At 37.9% G+C, this 24268-nt stretch overlaps 1 protein-coding gene across 1 annotated transcript in view; it reads right to left on the reverse strand.

The window, feature by feature from the left end:
* The window catches only part of LOC137248415 (uncharacterized), a 277648-nt gene that overhangs the window by 25658 nt on the left and 227722 nt on the right, over positions 1–24268 (reverse strand). The window contains exons 30-31 of the mRNA XM_067779354.1: positions 10977–11117; positions 10607–10897 (exon numbers count right to left, since the gene is read on the reverse strand). Coding sequence (XP_067635455.1) covers positions 10607–10897; positions 10977–11117 — 432 coding nt within the window. The remainder of the gene's footprint in view (positions 1–10606; positions 10898–10976; positions 11118–24268) is intronic.

Raw genomic sequence — 24268 nt, forward strand, 5'->3', positions numbered from 1 at the left:
TAGCGATTATGCTTAACAAGGATGCCTTAGAGGCCTTCTGCGAGCTGAAACCACTACTGATGTCAGCGGACGTATTAGCATTTCCAGATTTTTCCAAACCATTTAATTTGACAACGGACGCATCAAACTACGCCATTGGCGCGTTACTATCACAAGGATCAATAGGCGACGATAAACCGATAGCTTACATATCGCGGTCCCTAAACAAAGCCGAAGAAAACTACGCTACGAATGAAAAAGAGCTTCTAGCTATTGTTTGGTCACTAGATAATTTGCGTTCCTACCTTTATGGCGCAAAGAAAATTAGGGTTTACACTGATCACCAACCTCTGACATTCTCCTTGAGTAATCGCAATTACAATGCAAAGCTCAAGCGATGGAAAGCTCGTATCGAGGAATATAACTGCGAGTTAATCTACAAGCCAGGTAAGACAAATGTAGTCGCTGAGGCACTCTCCCGTCTCAAGACGGAAGTGAACGCACTCACTGACTCCATAGCTGTACAACCATCGAGTACTATAGCTGACGCGGTGTCTGAAACTGACACTGCTTCAGAGGGTACCATGCACTCCGCAGAGCAGGACAGCTCTGACCTCATACCTCACGTAGAGGCACCCATAAATGTGTTTAGAAATCAAATAATTTTTAGGCGGGGGGCGAGTTGCGAGTGTACAGAAGAGCCTCATAGGGGGTACAAAAGGTACTTTGTCACAATGCCTGTATTAAGCGTCGAAGCTTTGTCACCAGTCCTCAAAAATTACCTCAACCCAAATGTTATAAATGGCATTAAAATTCCGGAAGATGACCTCCGTAGTTTGCAGGCTGTATACGTTAACAATTTCAGCAGATATAAAATTAGGATCACGCAGCGCGTGGTAGAAGATGTGACAATAGCCGATAGGGTATTCGACATTATCGAGAAGGAGCACAAGCGCGCGCATCGAAATGCTCGTGAGAATAGGGAACAGGTACTGGAAAAATTTTATTTTCCCGCAATGTCCAAACAGATTAGGGAATACATTAGCCAATGCGAAACATGTAAATTGAACAAATACGATAGGCACCCTTCTAAACCATATGAGCAACCAACTCCCATTCCTAGTTATCCGTGCGAAATCTTGCACATCGACATTTTCGAAATTGAACGACAAAAATATTTGAGTTGTATCGACAAATTTACCAAATTTGCTAAGCTATTCCCAATCAAAAATAAGTCATCTCCTCATTTGCGGATGAACCTAACGATCGCGCTGCGTTATTTCACAGTACCACGAGCCTTGGTCATGGACAATGAACGCGGATTCTTGTCACCACTTGTATTAAATTATATCAGGTCCTTAGGGATAGAAATATACCAAACACCAACGCAGCGAAGCGAGGCCAATGGTCAGGTAGAGAGGCTACACTCTACTTTGATCGAAATATACCGCTGCCTTTCCGTTGAATTTCCTAGATTAACACCTGAAGAACGCGTCGCAATAACTGTGGATAGGTATAATAACACGATACATTCCGTAATAAAGCGCAAACCGGCTGATGTTTTTCTGAATAGGACAGCTAGGATAAATTACCAGGATTTAGCAAACTTTAGGGAGCGCACTAACGAGGACATAAAGGCTCTTCTTCTACACGAACAGGAAAGTAGGAACTTAAGAAATAATAAAACTCGTTCACCCCCCCCCCCCCCCCGCAATTTTGACAGTGGCGATGAATTATTCATAGCTAATAAACAAATAAAAAGCAAGCAAAAGCCACTTTATAAGAAAGAAGCTGTGGCGGAAAATAGAAATTCCACTATAACCACGCAAAGTGGGAAAAAATTTCACAAATCGGATATTAAAAATATCTAACGAAAACAAAAATGTCTATAAACAGACAAAATGTCCAAGGACACATTAAGAACTTACAAAAAACATAAAAGGCGAGATTCGGCACTAAGAGGTAACTTCAAAACAAGAGCGGGCTTTTAAGTAGGACAAATCGTGCCTTAGTAGGAGGTGGCGCCATCGAACATGACAATGCGACCTCCAAAACGGATACACACTATCCCCCATAGCTGGTTCGAGAAATGTTGGCTCCTCTGGTCGAAATTCAAGCACTCAAAAGCTCGGCAAGGCCGAAGAATTAATAATGTTGGTCAAGAGGTACAAAACTCATGCATAGACTCCTAAGCCCCGGTGGTCCGGGTACAAATTCACTTTTGTATTCGATCTGTCGTATTGGTTCAATTCCAGTTAACTCGGTGGTCCGAGCGATATCAATCGAAGTGGTTCAATTCCTCCATGGGACTATTGGCTTTAATTGACATGAGAATTCACTCGTTCGATGGGCGGGAAAATTTTCACTTACAAAAACTTATGTTGTTGACTTTCAAAGGGGATACTCACGAGCCTTCGTCATGTCATCTGAGTTTATGCCTGCATTCCAATACAAAACAAAAAAAAAGAACAAAAGAACAAAAGTTAAAGAATTATTTGAGAGAGAAACATGATCTCACAAATAAAAGGCGCTAAAAGCCGCAAAAGAAAACAAAAAAAAAACAAAAAAAGGGGAAACATTCCTCGAAAAATACTAATACTAACAAAAACCTAAAGCTAACTAACTTACAAAAAAAGTAACAAAAAAAGAAAAAATATAAATCTAACAAAAACTAACAACTAACTTACTAAATTAATTACTGAAAACTAACTGTCAGAAAAATTCCACTTTTAACATCACTCCTGGGTCCTCGTAAAATCCTGTCAAACCCTTGCCGACCCGGACTCCACTCATTAGGTATAGCAGTAGGATTTAAAAATAGTCTACTTTATACTTGAAATGTTAATTACAATTTGAAATCTAAAATCTACCTAAATTAAAATGAAATTTGAAATTTACTTAGACTAGTACTTAAACTTTGAAATGTAAATTTTTTAATAGCAATAGTTAACTATGTATTTCACTAGTTATTAGAATTATGTGTACTCCGACTCCTAGAATCTGCCTCTGTGCACCCGCACAAGCATATGTGGTATTCGATCTCGACTCGCCCATGGTAAGCGTACGTGATGGGTACGGCTGGATAATCAATTGCTACTTCAAATTAATTCATGTTATCAACCTAGCCCGTTATGAGGAAATAGCAAACCGCCTGGAAATTGAAGTCAAGAAACTAGATGAAACGAACGACCTCACAGACGTCATTTCTTTCCACTTGAGTAAAATCCAAACGCAGCTCGAGGAGTTAAAAGGCCCAAAAAACAAGAGAATCAAGCGATCAATCAACTGGATAGGATCGGCTTGGAAATGGATAGCCGGTTCCCCCGACGCTTCCGACTGGGATGAGCTCCTACGAGCCCAAGACACGCTAGTATCTAACAATAACCAACAATACAAGGTAAACTCTGAAATATTTAAGAAAACTCATGAGTTATTGCAGGTTGTCAACGGCATCGTAACCAACACGAATGACATCATTGGCCAGAATCATCTGATAAAGCTTTCACAAGAAATCCTTCAGAAAGTCATGATCCTGAAGGACGATATGAACGAACTGGTGCAGGCCTGCCAGATGGCTAAGGCAGGTATTTTCAACAGCAACCTACTAGACAAAGAAGAGATCAATGGACTTATAAGCGAAGTAGATGTCCTTCCATACAGCAATGTGATCGAAGCAATAGAATTCAGCGAACCTTCAATCTACACCAACGGCACGATGCTACTCTACGTTGTGTCCATGCCAAAGGTGGCCCAAACGAGATTTAACCATCTGATCACCAGAGCAATTGTAAAAGACGGACATCGCATAGACCTGAAGTACAGCACAGTCTTAATCAACAAAGAGCAAACGTATGGTATCAAGGATAGCTGCACCCACCTTACAAGCGCAATGGTATGCAAGCAAAAAGCGCTGGACTTACTTCGAGAGGACGACTGTCTGCCACGTCTGCTCAAAGGTGGTAAAACTAGTTGTCGGTACATCAATTGCAATGACTCAACGATCGAGGTGATCCAGGAAGACACGATTCTCTTAGACAATTTCAATAACACCGTGTGGTCGGGTGATGCTCCCAATCACTTGAGCGGCTCTTACATCCTTCAACTGGACAATGAAACGATCCGAATTGGTGACAGAACCTACTGGAGTATGAGTAGTTCAGGAGTTCAAATATTCCCCCCTGTGCTATCTACTATTGCAAATAAAAGCCTTGCAGTTAACCTCAATCTTGTACACGAGATGACAATCGGCAATGTTAAGCTCTTGAGGTACCTGAGGCACAAAACAAATTGGTTCACGGCGTCGGAAACTTTAGGGCTACTTCTGCTCCTACTCATGATTTGGATAATTTGGAGGAAATTAACAACGGGGCCAAAATTCCCGGAATTGCGACTATCCATTAGAAGACAACATAAAGAGGACACTTGTCCAAATCCTAATCTGCGGGACGCAGATCTTTAAAGGGGGAAGAGTTAACACGCGCCTGTTGCCCTTATCGCAACATTCCCACGTATGGCCAGTACACGCGCGCCGAGTCAGCAAATTATATTTCCCACAACATACGGCTGCGCATGGCAACCCAACAATAATTCAAGGCCATGGTTAGTGACGGCAACTAACACCTGCAAATTATGGTTCTCACTACATACGGCCGCGCATGGCAACCTAACACCTTAATTCAAGGCCATGGTTAGTGACGGCAATTAACACTCATGCTACGAAACTACTCCAGACGCACAGTCAGCTAAATTCTATTACACATGATTTGGAAATGCACACATACAGCACCTGTGGGAAGAAACCGACTTCAACATTCTCACACAGCGGGCTGTCAACAAGTTACGCAAGAGGCGCGTCGCGGCTTGTTGATTGGCTATATATGGGAGCAGTTGCGGCAGAGCCGGCAGTCGAGTTCGGGACGCATTAGAGTTAACAGTAAATTAATCTTAGTTATAATTGTGAATTAATTGAATTAAAATATACTTGTAAAAGACTATTTGAACTTGTGTTGTTGGTTGGGCGAGTTGGCCCAACAAATTAATTTTTTTATAAAACAAGGACTATAGTCCTTTAACTTCCATATTGTATAAACACATTCTAGGGGTACCCGGGGCCACGTTTTGGGCTATATCTCGAGACCCCAGCCTCCCAGTTGTATGAAAATTAACCTGTACTATAGCACTCATCAACAGTTTTGATTTGATATCCATATTGTATAAACACATTCTAGGGGTACCCGGGTCCACGTTTTGGGCTATAACTCGAGACCCTAGCCTCCCAGTTGTATGAAAATTATCCTGTACTATAGCACTCATCAACAGCTTTTATTTGACATCCATATTGTATAAACACCTTGTAGGGGTACCCGGGTCCACGTTTTGATCTCAAGACGCTAGACACGTAGCGAAAAAAAAGGTAGACGTTGGCCGATTCTCAGACCTATCCAATATGCTCACAAAATTTCATGAGAATCGGTTCAGCCGTTTCGGAGGAGTTCAGCCTCTAAAACCGTGACAGAAGAATTTTATATATTAGATAAGTAAGTTTAAATACTTTATATTAAAATTGTTAAAATATAAAAATAATTTTAAAATAAATTTGAAAATTTAAAACGTTTAAAATTTTAATTTAAATTATAACTGAAAGAATTGAATTCAATATTAAAAAATAAAAATTGTATTTATATAAAATTAATTTTAATAAAAAATTATTAAAATTAATAAATAATTAATTGTAAAGATTTTTAAAACGAATCCATTTAATGGTTGTACAGATTTAATGCCACTCTAGTAGTTTGAATTGTCTGATCTTCGTTCACCGGCAATATTTATTTGAAGAAACTTTAATCAATTAACATACCTGAACTTCTAGTTGTTGTACTTGAATTATATAGAAAGCATCTTTGTATTGGTATTTGTGTTTTGCAATGGCAGTTATGATTTTGAAATGGTATTGGTTTTCTTATTTGTGTAGAGGTTGTTAAAGGCCACAACGGTTTATGTAGTGTACATTCAATTAACAACTTCCCTTCAAAAAACGCGAGGACTCTATAAATAATGTAAGGAATACTCCTTTGGGAGTATAGGACTGCTCCAAATCTAATCTGTATTCATACAAAAAATTTGCTCCAATTAACATTTCGATGTCCTAGGAGAGGAGTAGATGATCCCACTCTCGCTTTGTTTGTGAGTATTCCATAGAGTACATACGTGAGAGTACTTTCACTGTTGTACTCCATGGAGCACCCACAGAGGATCATATGCCAAAGTACTAAAGAGGAATTGTGTCGGAAAGAATTATGGGAGTGAATTTAATTTAAAATGAAAGTAAATAAAGAGGGGAAATACAACTTTTATATTTTTTACTACGAATATTCTTATGTTATTTAGCATTTGCGTGAATAAAGAAACTAATATTTCTCTATACTATAGTATGTATACATAAAACCAGTGCGCATTTTATCAGAGTTGCCATAGTAAAATTTTGTTATCAGTTATTTGTATGCAACATTTTACTTTTGGCAACTCTGTTCGATCGTCATCGTGTCGTGATGACGGTCGTTAAAAAACGAGCAATGATCGGCTGATGGTGGTCCACAAACGCATTGCAAAGGAGTATTGTTAGAGTACTCCGACATGAAGAAAATGGAACACGTAATCCAACAATTTTTGTAGGGTTATTATGTATATTAATATATGTAATTTTATATCACATAATTCACACAAAAATCCGTTTGTTACAAGCGAAAATATGTGGTCAACTTTTATAAATTTTCTTTTCGATGATATGTGTGTGGATGAACACAAGCGGGCGAAATGGGAGGATCACCTAAGTGGTTGTAACTTCTCTGCCGGTGTAGGTAAGCTTTGGTCCACCGTAAAGTCCCTATCGAATCCGTCTAAGCACAATGACAAATGTCGGATGCGACAATATATAATGCATTCTTCAGTCGGCAAAGTTAGACGGAGGGCCAACAGACACGCACATAAACACAAATTCAGCTCGTCTCCAATTACCATCACCGCCAAAGAGGTTGAGGATGCCATCGGTCATGCTAAACAATCCAAAGCAGTAGGCCCAGACGGCATAGCTATGCCGATGCTTAAAAGCCTAGGGAAAGAGGGTTTCAAATATTTAGCACACGTCTTCAACCTGTCTCTTTCCACCTTTGTCATTCAAGAAAATGCAAAATGGCCAAAGTGGTCCCGCTACTAAAGCCTAGGAAATCAGCTAACATAGCAGAGTCATATCGCCCGATATCTCTCCTATCGCCAGTAGCCAAGACACTTGAATCCATTTTGCTTCGAGTATTACAGCTGTTACTATTCTCGGGAGATTCTGATCTTTGCTCGATGTGCTCTACTCTGGGTGTACTAGAAAGTTGAAGCTGTAAAGATGAATCTACATCTAATTCAGGATCTGTGGCAGAACCTTCTGCACAATCCTCCTCTTCGTGTTCAAGATCCGACTGAGCGTCTTCCCGCTTCGAATAGTAATCGATATTTCTTCATTTTCACTGGCTTCATCCTCCAAAATTTCACCATTTTCTAGCTGTCTCAAAAATGCTTCGATCTCTTCTGGCTTCATATCTTATAAATATCTTAAATAGTTATCAAAAAACTTATTTTCAACTACGAACCCACGAAAGGAGATGCATGATTGTGATAATAAAAGCGTAATATATTCTTAGCAGAGAAATAGCCAAGTCGATTTTATGTAGTATGTAATGCCTGAAGTATCAAATTTGATACTCAAGGATATTGGTAGACCTTTTGCAAGAATATATGCCTTTGCCAAACATAATTATATTTTACTAAAACTAAGATATAGACCTACCTCGCAGTTATTTTTATTTTTTAGAATATCTAAGACCGTTTAAGATTTATTCCTCTAACCTTTTTACAAAAATGTGTCACTCGATCAATTAGATCCGAAAACAAAATGTTCCGTTATTTGAACAAGATTAGCAATGTTCGTTTATTTCTTAATTCTTGCTCAGAGGGTATTATGTAGTGATGCCAGGCATGCATTCAAATGCCAAAAACAAGTAAAATGCAATTCAGGAATTTTATTTAAGTGACCGGTATCAAATTTGATAATTTAGGCATTTAAGGGTTAAATACAGATGATAACATTGATATAATAGTGAACAGCGGAAGCACTGTTAATATGTATAAAGAGAGTCACGATTTGATAATGTAGTCAATTTAAATTTGTTTATTTCTTTTTTATAAGTTCCGTTTAATGGTTGACCGCAAATTTCAATACAAAAGTGCGCAATCTTGCAATCTGTTTTTGAGTAGCTCTCTGTGAAGGTAGAATCTTGAAAGTTGGAATATACTTCAGAACCCGATGATAACGCGACACAAGGAAAAGAAATTTCGCTTGGTGGCGCTTGAATATTTTGTGGTCAAGTTATGTCAATTTCCGATGAGCTAGGGCCTTGAAATTTCGAAAATAGTTATAATTGTATTAAACTTACATACTTGAGATATATGTTTCAGGTAGTGATTGAACATGCTACATTACTCCAGCTCTGAACATAAACAGAGCATAGAGCAGAGGCGTAGCATAAAAAGTGATAGCACCTCTTATACTCTTCTACGAGCTACAAAAATATAAAAATCTTTCACGCAATAGTTGTGCACCAGCTGAATTGTATTTTTAAATCCAACTTTTATATGAAAAGCAACAGCAAATCATTCATGAGGGTTTTCAAATCATAGCACGTTCGACGAAGACGACCTTGTGAATGGCCTAAATGTGTTTTTTATTTTCCAAAATCTTTTAATTATTTTGGGTTTGACAACTTAAAAAATAAAATCTAGTGCTTCTTCTTTATAATTTTTCCAATATAAAAAAATTATCCGTCAAATAAACTTGAAGTGGATGCAGCGTAGGTTAAAATTGAGATTAAATAAATCTCAACATTTTAAGTTTTACATGGAGACGTAGTGAAAATGATATTGCATATTCGATTAGGTTTTACCTAAATTTTGTCAGTATAAAGAGTTACCCACTTTAAATAAAAATACCAATAGGACAATAATTATTTTTGCAATTTAATACTTAAGCGCGGAACCCAGATCATAATGCACAAAAACCCCATCTTTAACGAAATTTTGTGAAGAAAATGGTAAATAAAAAAACAAAATTGATATTTTTAAATAAAATTACTTCAAGACATGCTGACTTTTTAACTGGGGACGTATCGTGTAATACGATCAACGCTTTCACTCAAATATGATTTTGTCAAGCTATTCGTAATGCTTGAAACACATTGCCGATCGACGACTACATACGCCGCGTCGCCCAGAAATTTCGTCTACTTAAAACACAACGAAATTGACGCTGTTTATTCAGAGTGGCCATTATTTAGAAATAAAGATGGAAAGAATTAAAACTTTTTTAATTCTTTGCTTTAGCACTTGACGGCTAAAACACGCCCAAAATATAAAGAGTTGTGTTAATCCGGAGTACGAACATTAATATTACAACCCTTTAATTTAAAAAATACAGTTTATACAGTATACATGGCGAACGTTACGTACGTTTCCATAAGCTTGTATGAGTTTAAATTTTTGACAGCGCATGTACCCGGTTAGTTGAAAACATTGATTGAAAAAACGAAAATTTAGCAAATGTTTGTGCTAATTACCTTTTAGTTTTTAATAATAGCCGTGTTTTTTTACAAGCGTATATGTTTACGTTTGCGCGTAAAGAAACGCTTATCCTCGCTTAGATAATGCTTAGGAGACCCATCCAGCGGTAGTGGTTAAATAACTAGCTACAGAACAGGGTGTACCTAAAATCGGAGACACAAACCTCTGGTGGCCATAATGTATAACATATAGCTGAATCAGTTGCAATGAATAGTGGACACGCATAGAATACATAGAATTAGTGTATAGGGTGAAACATAGACACATATTTCAGTTACATCTGAGTATTATGCGTATTGAAATTTAGTGGTACAAATTTTATGCGCAGCAATTTCAGAGATGTATTTAAAGTTTGACGTTTAGCAGTCCATATAAAGTTTAAGCTAAACGTCTATAGATGTAAAAAAAACACGGCTAATATTAATCAATAGATGGCGGTTTATTAATAATGATACCGAAACACGTCTCTCGATATCCCTCCCAATCTTTCTGAACGTGTTTTGGCAGTAAAATTAAGAATTATATGTAAAAAAAAAACCAAACATTTGTTTTTGGATATTATGTTTTCTTTTTTTATACTTAAAAAAATTGAACAGCAGCAACCCTTGGGATGTTTCTCGTCATCGCCCGCGTAAATTTCGCTCTTGGCTTTCATTGTGTCCACCTTCATGTAATTACGGGGACTCTATTTTTGACTAGGCGAAGTTCATCGCGTTTATTTCGCGGCGTCAGGGCATTGTGTTTCAAGCATAAAAATTAGAATGAATTATAATTAGTACTCGTACACGTAGCCACTATTTAGCATATTTCTTTAATCCCATCCACCATTTAAGAGACATTGCGATGACAAAAATTGTTTTCGGTCACGGATCGTATAACACAATACCGGCCCTGGACTCCACGCATTACGGAGTATTTAACCTTAATATAAGATCACAGTCTAAGGAGTTTATGAATGCCATTTTACCTATTTACTTTCAATTTAGCCTCTTCTTCCCTCAAAGCTGCCATATTTCGCTCATGCGTCTCTGGATCTTCGTCTTTATGCGTAGTTGAGTGTACCCGTAGCTCTGAAGCCAAACGAAAAGCTAAGGGACAAAACTCACATCTGTGTATATTATCACCAAGATGATTTACACGTAAATGCGTATACAGTACACATCTTGTAGCAAAGCACCGTTCGCAGTATTTGCATTTATATGGTTTTTCACCGGTGTGAGTACGCATATGGTCCTTTAGGGTCGCAGCTTGTGTAAACCTATTTAATACAGGCGGAAAATAAAGTTAGAAAAAATTTGGTGAAATATATTAAGACGAGGATTTTTATGATAACTTACCGCTTTTCACATAAATCACATTTATGGGGCTTTTCGTCGCTATGACTTTGTTTATGTCTATTTAAGTGCGATGTTCTTTTAAAATGTTTGCCACAAATATCGCACGGGTATTGATAGTTCTTGTCACGTATGTTTTTGTATCTGAAAAAAAAAAAACAAACCCAAGTAATCAAGGCAATAAACCCCCCAGCGGGTTAGGGGGTCAGAATATACCCGCGGTAGATATGCCTGTCGTAAGAGGAGACTAAAATACCAGATTCAAGGGGCTGTGTAGCGCAACCCTTCAGGTTGCCAGCGCAATATATAGCTTCTCCAAACCCAATTGTCAGCCTCACCTATCCGCGGCGAATCCTGTTTCACTAACAGACGAGGCTCTGGCGACCCCAAGCTCCTCATGGAACTTGGTGTGGGGAGGGAGGGATGGCCTGAAGGTTTAATGTGGCCACATAAATCGTTCCCGAGATGGTCGGGCTAGCACCTTAATGGTGCTGTGTTACCGGAGCGTGCCGGATCTGTATCTGGCAAAGGACCATCACACCGATAACACTCCCCAAAGCCTTCGAGGAGTAACCTTATTGCTACAACAACAACAACAATAAAAAAACGAGTTTATTTTTTGATATTAAAAGGAAGCGATGATTAAATTTTGCAACTAATCTAACAAATTTTTGGCTACTAAAACGTCGAGTATGTTCAAATTTAAACACGGCCTTAGTATTTTTAGGCCCATTTGCAGAACGGCAAGTTATTTTTTTAGCTTAGAGCTAATTTAAAAAATTTGTAAAAAATGTATGAGTTTAACCCCTGATGTTTGGTCATGATGGAATGGTAGAAGGTGACGGATCTAAGCAGTTTCTCGCTCTAACGTCGCCATCTTGAACGCCCTTACAAACCCCTTTTTTATTAGTTTTTATCCTTTAAATCGTTTTTTCTAAAAAAAAATAAAGCCCATGACGGGGTTTATGGTTACATTACGCCTTTGTACAATGCCCCATTGATCTATAAGTCAGCCGCACATGATGATCATTTCCAGGTGAATGGCTATTCGAATATTTTCAACCGTGTGAGATGGTCGTGCTAGAACCTTAGTGGAACGAACCGAATCTATAGCCAACAAGGGACTATCAACACCCAACATTCCCCCAAAGCATTTGGGGATTGTCTTTGTCGTTAAAGCAACAACGTGCGCTATATAATGAAGACGCTATGCTCGTTAGAACATGCACAAGCAGCTCGCTTGGTATCTTTACTGTCAGCGAAGGCTTGGCCAGATGTGTACACGATCTATTCGGCTTCGGAGCCCCTGCCTAAAGTTCGCCGCAGCGTCGAATTCAATGATAGGTTACCAAAACTGATTTCACAGTTCAAACAATTCAGATTTAAGGGATCAAGACTAAAGCCAGAACCTCAATTAATATTCCACCAAATTAGTATACCGCTCAACTACAGTGCGATCGAGGGTGGTCTGGGAGTGCCTGACCTCACTTGCGATTGCATCGAATTATTTTACAATTAAGATTATCTGGGTCCCGGGCCATAGTGATATTCCGGGTAACTGTCAAGCGGATCTCTTAGCCCGAATCGGTACAACTGAAACGGATGATGGGGGCTGTAGGGATTTCGGGATTCCGCTAGCCACCTGTGGATTGCTCTTCCATAGTTGGGCCTCGAGTCAGCTCAGCAAACGTTGGGCGGACACTATGTCTTGCAGGGTAGCAAGATCTTTCTGGCCGGAAGTGGATGGTAGGAGGTCTGCTGAATAATTGGGTTCACTAAGGCTCACCTATCAATGGTCATTCCATCCTGCTGCAGCTGTATGGAGGATGACGAGGTGGAATCACCAAATCACTTTATGCTTGATTGCCCAGCTTTTGCCAGAACTAGGCGAAAGTATTTCGGTCGTGACTCACTTGGATATCCCGAGGAGCTATCCAAGGTTGAGATCGGGATCATTCGGAACTTTATCGTTGCTATCCAACGATTCTCTAAGTAGTTATATATCTACGTCACCGTTAGTTTAGTTTATAATATGTGGTATCACAACGGACCGTCATGTTGTCCAAGTGAGCTTCCCCTATCAGGGAAGCTACCACCCAACCTAACCTAACTTAGTATACCTCCTGCCTTGTCCGTCCTCCTGTTGTGTGTTAAATAACTTTTCCCATCATACTCCAGAAGAGGAGTACACTGTCAGAGAGTGTTCAAAAGGCACGTTTTGACCTCGGTACCAATAACCGGAACAATAACCCTGGGTCGCTGCAAAACCCGGGGTAGGATCCAAGTCTCTTTTTGGAAGAAAACTTTTGTGCACAAAATTTTAAATTTTTTTTTCTTGGAAATATTTTTTGGCATCAGTGAAATCTTTCAGGTTATTGATTCCGAAGTAAAAACGTGTCTTTTGACACCTCTGCCGACATTTTTGATCGTTTATTAGCATTCGACCCCTGTCCTAGAATATTACCAGTAAAATTGATGCGTTCAAAAGAAATTTATAAGCTGCAAACGTTTCAAAATTTAAAAAAGCAATCTTCATTTTATAATTTTTGGAATGAAATTGCGTAAAAATCAAGCAAAATACACTCCTTTCTGTATTTTAGCATTATTGAAAAAGTAGGAATTTAAGTACCATTTCAAAAAGGGGCCCTCCTTCCGCATTCTCATGTGCTTCCAAAATACAACCTGGAGCTAAGGGCGGTCGATTTGACAGATGTCAAAACATCCTTCACCTTCTATCATTCCATCATGTGTTAGGTTAAATCTGAGTTAAAAGCTTAACTTGCCGCTCTGCAAAAGAGCCTTAATCCAAACCCCATCTCAGGAAAAACACAGGTTTTAAAGAACAAAAAAACCCGTTTTGACAGCTATATTATGAATTGCTAAAAATATGATGTACAGCAGTGTGCTGAAAAATCGCTCTGTGTATTCAAATAAATTATGTGGTTTAAACTCTGTTTAATATAGTTTATTATAAGACAGAGCTTTTCTTTTTCGAATTGAAATTTTTTCTTAAAATAATATTGTTGATAAAAGTTTTTGCAGAGAAAATAAAATATTAGTTTTTTGGACATATCGTTTATTTTCAATCATGTTTTGAACATGACGCCTTGTAAAAGCGCATAGTTTCCTTTTCTTTTCTTTTCTTTTTTCTTTTCCGCTGTCTTATCTCTATTCTCAATTTTTCTTAATTTTTATTCCTTTCGTTTCCTTTTCATTCCTTTCCTTTAGTTTCGCTTGCTTCCGTTTCTTCCCGTCCTTTCATTGTTTTAGCTATTGATATTAGAGAAAAAAGGAAAAAGAAAGGAAAGCAAATGAGTCTGTCTCGCTAGTTGAAAACATATTATATTATTTTACTTTATTTTATTTTATAAGTTTTAGTGAGTTTTAGTTTTTTATTAAATTATTATACTTTATTATGACAGAAAAACTAAAAAGAATTAAATATACCAGCTGTCATTAGACCTATTCTTTAACCGCCAAAGATTTGATTGGATGTCTTTGTATTTTTATACTCAGCATGCTTTGCACACTGATTATATTAACTTTGATTGGATAACGGTTGGTTGTACATGTATAAAGGAATCGAGATAGATATAGACTTCCATATATCAAAATCATCAGTATCGAAAACAATTTGATTGAGCCATGTCCGTCCGTCTCTCCGTTAACACGATAACTAGAGTAAATATTGAGATATCTTCACCAAATTTGGTACACGGGCTTATCTGGACCCAGAATAGATTGGTATTGAATATGAGGGAAATCGAATGATAACCACGCACACTTTTTATATATATAACATTTTGGAAAACACAAAAAACCTGATTATTTAGTAAATTATATACCTAGAATGTTGAAATTTGACGTGTGGACTGATATTGAGACTCTTGATAAAAATTTGAAAATTTTTTTTTTAAAATGGGCCTGGCACCGCCCACTTGTGATAAAATCAATTTTACAAATATTATTAATCATAAATCAAAAATCGTTAAACCTATCGTAACAAAATTCGGCAGAGAGGTTGCCTTTACTATAAGGAATGCTTTGAAGAAAAATTAACGAAATCGGTTAAGGACCACGCCCACTTTTCTATAAAAGATTTTTAAAAGGGTCGTGGACGAATAAAATATGCTATATCTTTGCAAAAAAGAGCTTTATATCAATGGTATTTCATTTTCAAAGTAGATTTATAACAATAAATAGGAAAAACTTCAAATTTTATAAAATGGGCGTGACACCGCCCCTTTTATGACTAAGCAATTTTCTATGTTTCGGGAGCCATAACTCGAAGAAAAATTAACATATCGTAATGAAGTTGTGTACACATATTTTCCTTATAGCAGAAAATATGTCTAGTAAAAATGGACGGTATCGGTTAAAGACCACGGCAACTTAGATATAGAACAAGTTTAAAAGGGTCGTAGATTAGAATAATAAGCTATAACTTAGCAAAAAATAGTTTTGAATCAATGATAGGTATTTCACTTATCAAGTTTTACTGTAAGAGGAAATGGGGAGTAATTTTTCTTTTAAAGGGGCGGTGCCACGTGTTATGTAGAAAAGTAATTTATCTGAAATGAAATGTACAATTGAAGCTCACAGTATATAATGTTCGGTTACACCCGAACTTACTTACTTTACTTGTTTAAATTAGAAATTTGATTCTCCCCTCTTGCTGAGATTCGAATTCGAGTTTTCATATTTCTAATCCCACAGCCCAGACATTTAACAAAAAAATATTACTAATGTATAAGATGAACAGACATTAAAATCCAAGGTCTATTTTATTTTTGTTTATTGTTTTATTTTTTTAAGAGTTTAAGTCATTTAAATTTAAATACATCAAAGTACATAGGTATATCGAAAATTCCGTTGGAGATTCCTAATTCCAGGAATTTCGATAAAATTACGTCCATTTCCATGGCATCGTCCTGCAGCGATTCAGGCTTTTTCTATTCATCCGTGACCAAAAAAATATGTTCATTGGTAGAAACTCTTCAGAGGTTATTAATTTCCTCCCCACAAAAAGATTGAAAGCCTCCATCGGGCTACAGGTTTTTACAGCTGATGTTTTGACAGTCTTTGGCGAGATATAAATGCAGGAGTGATTGAAGGACCTTGATTAGCCTATCGGCCTATTTGCAGGGAATTGGTAAAAGATTGAAATTGCTTTGGAAGGTTGAATTCTATTTTACTTGAGCAGATTTGTATTGAAATTCAATTTTCTTTGCTGTCTAAAAAGCTACAAACTACATACAGAGCCTACGTTAATTGACTGTAATTACAAACTATTGTGTTTAGAAGAATTGTTTTCTTAGAAAATAGAGAAAAATAGTATATTGCTATTGCAATTTGCAAACCCACAAACCAGTTTAGCTACAGTATTTGACCATATACCGCTAGGAAGAATATATTGTCACGATGACTAATTTTATAGAATATCAAACAAGAACTAACTTCAAATACAAAATAGTACAATTCTGGTGTGTAATACAATATGAGAGAGTATGTGTGTGTATGTGTATATAAATGAGAAATGAGAGAAACTAAATAGAGTAAGAATATGAAAAGTAAGTATATGATTTATTTAAGGGTGACAGCTCGGCCTCTACTGCTGCTTAACTCGTCCCGAGTTTTGAATTAGTTCGTATCATCTTCCATGCCACCCAAATCATCGTCAATTTCTGGGAATAAGGCACACCATGGCTTCATGTTATCAGTTGTGGTAATTGTTGAATATTTGCGCTGCGAACACTGGTGGCCGTCGATGTCCTCGACGACGTATCGATCACATCGCAGGACCTTAGTGATGACGTATGGTCCTTTATACGGTGGTTGGAGCTTTCGAGACTCGCCAGTGGCAGGCGTGGGAGCAGTCAACAGCACCAAGTCGCCCACATCGTACTGTTCGGGTTTAATATGCTTAGCATCGAATTTAGCCTTCCATTTAACTCGAGCGGCTTCGATGTTACGGATTGCATCATTGCGCCTACCATTCATCACAAATTGAATCTCGTCATCATGAACCGCTGCCAATACTTTATTTCCGCTTATGTCACGAAAAGGAAAGTCGTACACAAGATCTAAAGCAGCGAACTTTGTGGTGGCATTCTTCCTTGTGTTAAGTGTCCACTGTAACGAACGTAAGTGTACATCTCAATCTTTCGGATTACTAGTTGATGGCTTCAAGTATGCCAAAATCGCCTGGTTAACTCGCTCGGCCAACCCATTTGATCGCGGCGTACGCACTGCTACCTTGATGTGTTGGATACTGTTTGTTTCACAGAACGTAGTAAAAGCTGTCGACGTAAAGGCCGTACCACGATCTGTTACCATTTTCTGAGGTAAACCGAAAAATAACGCGAGTTGATTCAGTGCGTCAACCTTTGTTTTCGTCGATCTCGTTGGGACAACAACCACATACCTGGTGAGAGCATCGACAATGACCAACACGTATTCGTATCCGTGCTTGCTCTTCACAAATGGTCCCAGGTGATCCAAGTGCAGAACTTGGAACGGTAACTTCGGAATATCCATTCCATACAGCTCGCATTGTTTTCGAGTTGGGTGACGGTAGTAGCAACACTCGATGCACGATTTAATGTATCCTTTCACAAAATTACGCAAACGTGGAAACCAAAAGTTTTTTAACAACTTTGTTATTCTTCCTTCTACCCCGGATGACCACAATCGTCGTGGCATAGTTTCACCATACGCCACCTCACACCTTTTGGTACTACCAGTTGAGTTTCATTAGTGCCATTTAACTTGTACAGCCGATAATTTGTTAATTTATACTCTGATTTCATTTTAACCTTATGTTCGGATTGCTCTGCTCCCCTCAAAATGTCTATAATCGTTTTAAGATTTTCATCTTGTTGCTGCATGACTGACACCCAATCCTCAACTAACAACGTTTGTATATCACCCCCGGCTTTTCGTGCTGGCTCTGGTGGGGCACGACTCATAGCGTCGACATGCGTCATTGAAGTCCCAGCACGAGGCACAATGTCACAATCGTATTCGAGGAGCTTGATTAGCCAGCGCGCAACTTGTGTTAATATAGGTTTTGTTGCTTTAGCGCTCGATATCGCCTGACAGTCGGTTACGATGGTGAAATTCTTACCTAACAAAAACATTCGGAATCGTTGGCAGGCCTCAACAACTGCCAAGACTTCCAGCTCGTATGCATGATAATTTCGTTCAGCCCCTACGCAGGCCCTGCTATAATAAGCTACTGGTCTCATGCTTCCATTATCATCACGCTGCATTAGAATCGCAGCGAGTCCTACACTTGAAACATCTGTATGCAATTCATGCTCTTTGCCAACATCATAAATAGTAAGTATCGGCGAACTAGCAATAAGTCTATTCAATTTTCGAAATGCATCATCGCATAGGGGACTCCATTTAAAATCGATATTTTTCTTTGTTAATTCCGTAAGCGGCTTCGCAATGCATACCCGCTGACAAACTTGCGGAAGAAACCTGTTAGTCCCAGGAATCTTCGGACCTCCAATTGGTTGCGAGGTATGGGAAAATTCATGATGGCTTCTGTTTTCTTTGCACCTGGTTTAACGCCATTCTCATCTATTTCATGGCCCAGAAACGACACAGCACCTCTCATGAATGAGCACTTTGATAATCGAAGGGTTAACCCTTCTCGTTCGACAATCTCTAAAAATTCTTTTAAATATAACAAATTCTCTTCTTCGGTTCGACTGGCGATGATCACTTCGTCGACGTAGCTGATAATCTTTTCGCCAAGAAGGGCTACTAAAATCGACATCATACGTTTGAATGAACAGGGTGCGTTGCGCAACCCAAATGGCATCCGTGTAAACTCATAGTGACCGTTGTGAGTTACGATTGCTGTATAGTGTCTTGACGTTTCTTCCAGCTCTATCTGGTCTATTAGGTCAAGCGTGGTGAAAAACTTTTTACAGCTAGTGTCGCCAGTACCCCATCTATAGTTGGCATCAACCACGGCTGTTTTTCTGTGACAGCGTTCAATTCGCGGAAATCGACGCACAGCCTATCTTCACCGTTTGACTTTCGCACCAAGACAATCGGGGATGCATACAGTGAATTATCCCTAAACTTAATAATTCCTGCACTATCTTTTCTACCACTTTCTGTTTGGGAATGGGAATACTATATGGCTTCTTTCAAATTGGCTTAGAAGTTGTTAGCCTAATGTCCATCTTAAAACTTCAGGACCTCCCTAACTCACACAATCTTTCGCCAAAACAATAACCAAAATTATTAAGTAACTCCATTAATTGCTGCTCAATTCCAGCTTTCAGCCCATTACCTACATCGACTGCACTCCTATCAATCGCCATTATGCTGCACATTCCATCCTCTATAATAACTTTCCCTTTTGATAAAACATCGATTCCTATGAGTGCATCGTACTTCATACTTGTGTCATCGATTATCAGCAATTCGACTTCATAAACCACTTCATCGAATATAATTTTCGTAAACATCTTCTCTTTGCAGATTAATACACCGCCGGCGAAACCGATTAATTTTTCTTCGCACGGTATAAAGCACTCGCTGCACTTTTGTGCAATCGATCTCTTAACAAGTGATTTTGCACTCCCTGAATTGATTAACACATTGCAACAGACTTCTTCTTTACCCAAAATATTAACTCTCTTTCGTAACTCTTTTATCGGCTCTGCAATTTGAATTTTATTTACTGTCGCTTCCTCTTCTTCTACACTTGCATCACTATCTTCGCTCTCTTCAACTTCTAGATTGTTCACACGCTTAGTTTCTGCTCTTTCACCACTTTTCTGCTTTTTACACAATTCTTTGCTATGTATCCCTTTGATCTACACTTAAGTGACGCCTACCTCACCATTACTACTAGCAGCTGACGATTCGTTTGTTCGCGTGAAGCGCTGTGGCACAACTTTTTGTTCAACACCACTTGTTCTCTTTTTATTATAAATTTGATTTTCCATCACCTCCTTAATGATTGCAATAGGTCTGCGCATCGTGTAAAATTCATTGCGCTTAACGTTCATTTAAAATTCTCATCAAAGAGACCATTAACTATGTATTTATTAATTGACGCGTCGTCGATCTGTTCACGACGACCTATTGCAAGCATTCTATAATAGAATTCTACCATTGATTCGCTCTTACCAATTCTCGAATTCATCATACGAGTGCATCAGCGGTATTTGCCACACATGGAAAATCACTTAAGAACATACTCGAAAACTCACCCCATTTCCTAAAAACTGGCTGCGCATCTGCCCAACGCTTGGCAACACCTTTAAGCTTTCCCAAAACAGCAAAGATAAGCAGCCCGTCGTCCCAATTATATACTTCTCTCAACTGCTCAATTCGTTGTATAAATGAATGGGTAGAATTGATGCGATTTCTTGTAGTGTGTGCGGCTTCACCTCTCTTAGCTGTGGTATCTAAAACTGATTCGGTATATAAATGCTTGAATGTGTATGTGCCCTTTGCTCCGCTGTTGACATGAATGTTGGTAAGCTGGCATAGTGCGACGGCATATACATTGATTCCGCCGGCATATAAATTGCTTTCGCCGGGGACATTACCTCGACTGCGACTGATGTGTTGCGCTGCATACTTTGTGACGTTGACGTTGCTGCTAAGTGGACTGCTGGAAGCGCTGCTTGCGATGTAGCGGAATACGATTGTGCGTTGCTATACAGATGAACGTTGCTATTCAAATTTGCGTTGTTGTGTGCATATGAAGCATGCACAAACATATCGTTTTGCGGATTAGTTGATGCACGTGGATTACTTAGAGCTTTCAGCTGTGCTGTAAGGGCTTCCACTACCCCTTGTAGCTCCCTTCCCTTCGCTTCTAGCTGTCCTTCACTCCCAGCATCGTTCGATGCCTCCCCTGCATCCACATTTTCCGCGTCTTCTAGAATTTTCTCCACCACTGGTCACACCGTAATCTCGTTGGCCTCATGCAATCGCCGTATTAATTCAGTCTTGTTCCCGGCCAATTTTAGGTCTAGACGGCGAAGTGTTTTCCGCAGTTGTAACACACTTAGTTTTGAAAAGTCCATATTTAATTATTTAACTTTCTTATTATATTTTTTCTTTGTACGGTTCAGCTCACTTCTGATTCTGTCACGATGACTGATTTTTTGAATATCAAACAAGAACTAACTTCAAATACAAAATAGTACAATTCTGGTGTGTAATACAATATGAGAGAGTATGTGTGTGTATGTGTATATAAATGAGAAATGAGAGAAACTAAATAGAGTAAGAATATGAAAAGTAAGTATATGATTTATTTAAAGGTGACAATATGAAGGAGCTAAAGGAACTTAAGAGCTTTTATAATGTATTGGCTTTTCTTCAATTGTTTAATGACCAATTGAGGACGTACAAATGTAGGTTAGCACTTTTTCATGCAAGTATAAATGGTACACTGGCAACACTTATTTAGAACGATGACAATTTTCGGAACAGGGATGTTGAAATATTTGTTATTTGCTTTATTATTAATAAATGTTTCGTACAATTTCAATAAAACAATTTTTCCAGTTAACATCCTTGTGCTTTATTACCATTTAAATAACGAAAAAACTGGTCATAACAGTCAATAATTAAATTTTGGTGGATATTTTAGAGAGTGGCTTTAATTAAATGCAACCATGTGATATTTGAGCGGATTTTGTGCATGTACGACATTTTTCATAATTGATTGGCATGACTCAATTATATGGTTGGCTCATCTCATCAGCTGATTTTATTTTTTTCATTGCATCGTCGATGGGATTGTCAAAAGGAAATAGAGAATGCAAAACGTAAACAAAGGTTACAAAACAACTTAAAATCTGTTGTTTAGAATTGCAGTAATTCATTTCACATAACTTGAAAATCGTACACAAAATATTAAATATATGTGTATGTATTTTCTTTGCATATTTTTTACCACCCCATACATTTTGTACGCGCAGTTTTTTCACATCACCATTTCCATCAACCGATACAACATTGAACACTAAAGCGTGTGTCATTGCTGATTCCCCAAATATATATATTTATATATTTCTTTGTGTTTTTAACAAATTATTTTAATAAAATATAGCTAAACAAAAGCACAAGGACCAAAATTGCCCAAAGCTCGCTAATAGCCCGAATCTCCATCTTTACAACCAAAACTTTATTTATAGATTAGGATTCCAAATAAGAGCGAAAAAGGGACCCGTACATAAAAATAGCAATTAGAAGTAATATACACTGCATCAAAAAATTGTAAATACAGTACTTCTTGCAAAATAAAAGACATGATATCAGTTGCGTTAATTGGTACAAACGAAAATTCTTTTGCACAATTAATTATCACTTTATAAGGACGAAATAGCATTAAAAAATCTTTGACAATTTCTAACCGCTTACTTTTTTAATTCGAGTAACCCATAAATTCCGTTGAATCAAGCTCAAATAATTGTACATACAGCAAATATGTACCGCGAAAACAATTCAATGCTTGCTGTGTTAAGTAACGGTAGTTATTTTTGCGTCATAAGTAGGCATATTAGAAGTTATGTATGTGTTGTTTTTCAGTGCATTTTTTTACTTGTAGTAGTAAACACCTCGAAACGGATAGTCAAGTGCTTAAAAAGCACTCAGGAGTACCGGTTGAAATCAAAAAATTAACTGTTAAGCTAAAATTAGAAGGAAAGAGCTATGGTGCAATTTCCGCAATTGTTGACAGACCTCGTGCTACCATTCAATCCGTCGTAAAAACGTTTGAAAAGAATGGAACGTTTATTATGGCAAAAGGTAGGGGACGACAAAAAAAATTAAATCAGTATACCGAGCGAGTAATAGAACGGATGGTTAAAGCTGACCCGAAAATCGGAGCACCTAAGATTGCAGCAAACCTAGAGAAAACTGGGGGGCCCGTTGTTAACCCACAAACCATCAGAAATTTCCTGAAATCGAAAGGGTGCAAGGGGTGCGTCTCACGTAGAAAGCCATTTATATCAGCGAAGAATGCAGTAAAACGATTGGAGTACGCGAAAACCTATGTTGATAAGCCGGATGATTTTTGGAACGATGTTATATTTATGGACGAGAGTAAATACAACATCTTTGGGTCAGATGGAAGAAGATTTGTATGGAGGAAAGCGAATACTGCTCTGGCAAAAGAAAACCTCACTCCTACCGTAAAGCACGGTGGCGGCAATGTCATGGTTTGGGGCACAATGGCAGCTAGCGGAGTTGGAAATCTCGCATTTGTAAAAAATACTATGGATAGATTTAAATATTTATCTATTTTGAAAGACAATTTAAAACAGAGTGCCGAGAACTGGGTCTTTCTTGCTTTACAATTGCAAATCTGTGCTCCCGCATCCGCCCCAGTCCCCAGACTTTAATCCTATCGAGCATTTGTGGGATGTTTTGGAAAAAAAATCAGAAAGCACACAATAAAGAACAGAGAGCAATTAAAAAGGATTATCCAAGAGGAGTGGAAAAATATTTCGTCTGAGGAAACCAAAAAGTTGGTATTTTCCCTGAAAATTAGGCTAAACAGCGTAATTGAAGCAAAAGGGTACCACACGTCTTGTTAACACGTTTTAATTCTAAGTAAACTTTAAGTTTACTGTATGTACATTTTTTTTATGTAAGATTTTGAAGATAATTACTTTGTGGTATTTTTGTTGTGTTTTACTTATTCGTAAAATTTTTGTTATTGGTTGTTTTTTGAATAAAAAATTAAAAACAGTGTAAATATTCAGTAAAATTCGTTTAATACTGAATATTTCACCATTTTCTTCCCAAAGTCAGTGCTGTATTTACAATTTTTTGATGCAGTGTATATGATAACACATCTTTCTTTTATGTCCGGTTTTTCAATGAAAGTTTCAACCGCAGTTGAAAATGAGGTCACTTTACTTTGGCCGCATCCAATTTTACTGGTCATCACAGTATAAGTGGCCAAATTGAATTTTTTTGTATGATTTGATCGGGGATTGCCCGTATTGCTTTTTTTAAATGTATGAAAACATTTATTTTTAATTTTTTTATAATTTATTTAATAATTTGGGAAAAATTTAAACAACGTGACATCAGTACGGACAAGGCGACTCCCGGGAGAAAAGGATTTGAAGAGATTTACAAGGTATAATCGAAACAGCTGTCGCCTTGTCCGTACTGATGTCACGTTGTTTAAATTTTTCCCAAATTATTAAATTGAATTTTTTTTATTCGATCCTAAAAGTAATGTAAACGCGCACAGGTCCTTTATATTCCCTTTTGAATATGCGTTAGGTGGC

The sequence above is a fragment of the Eurosta solidaginis genome, chromosome 4, assembly GCF_040869045.1.
Source record: "Eurosta solidaginis isolate ZX-2024a chromosome 4, ASM4086904v1, whole genome shotgun sequence".
In the NCBI taxonomy this organism is placed as follows: Eukaryota; Metazoa; Arthropoda; class Insecta; order Diptera; family Tephritidae; genus Eurosta; species Eurosta solidaginis.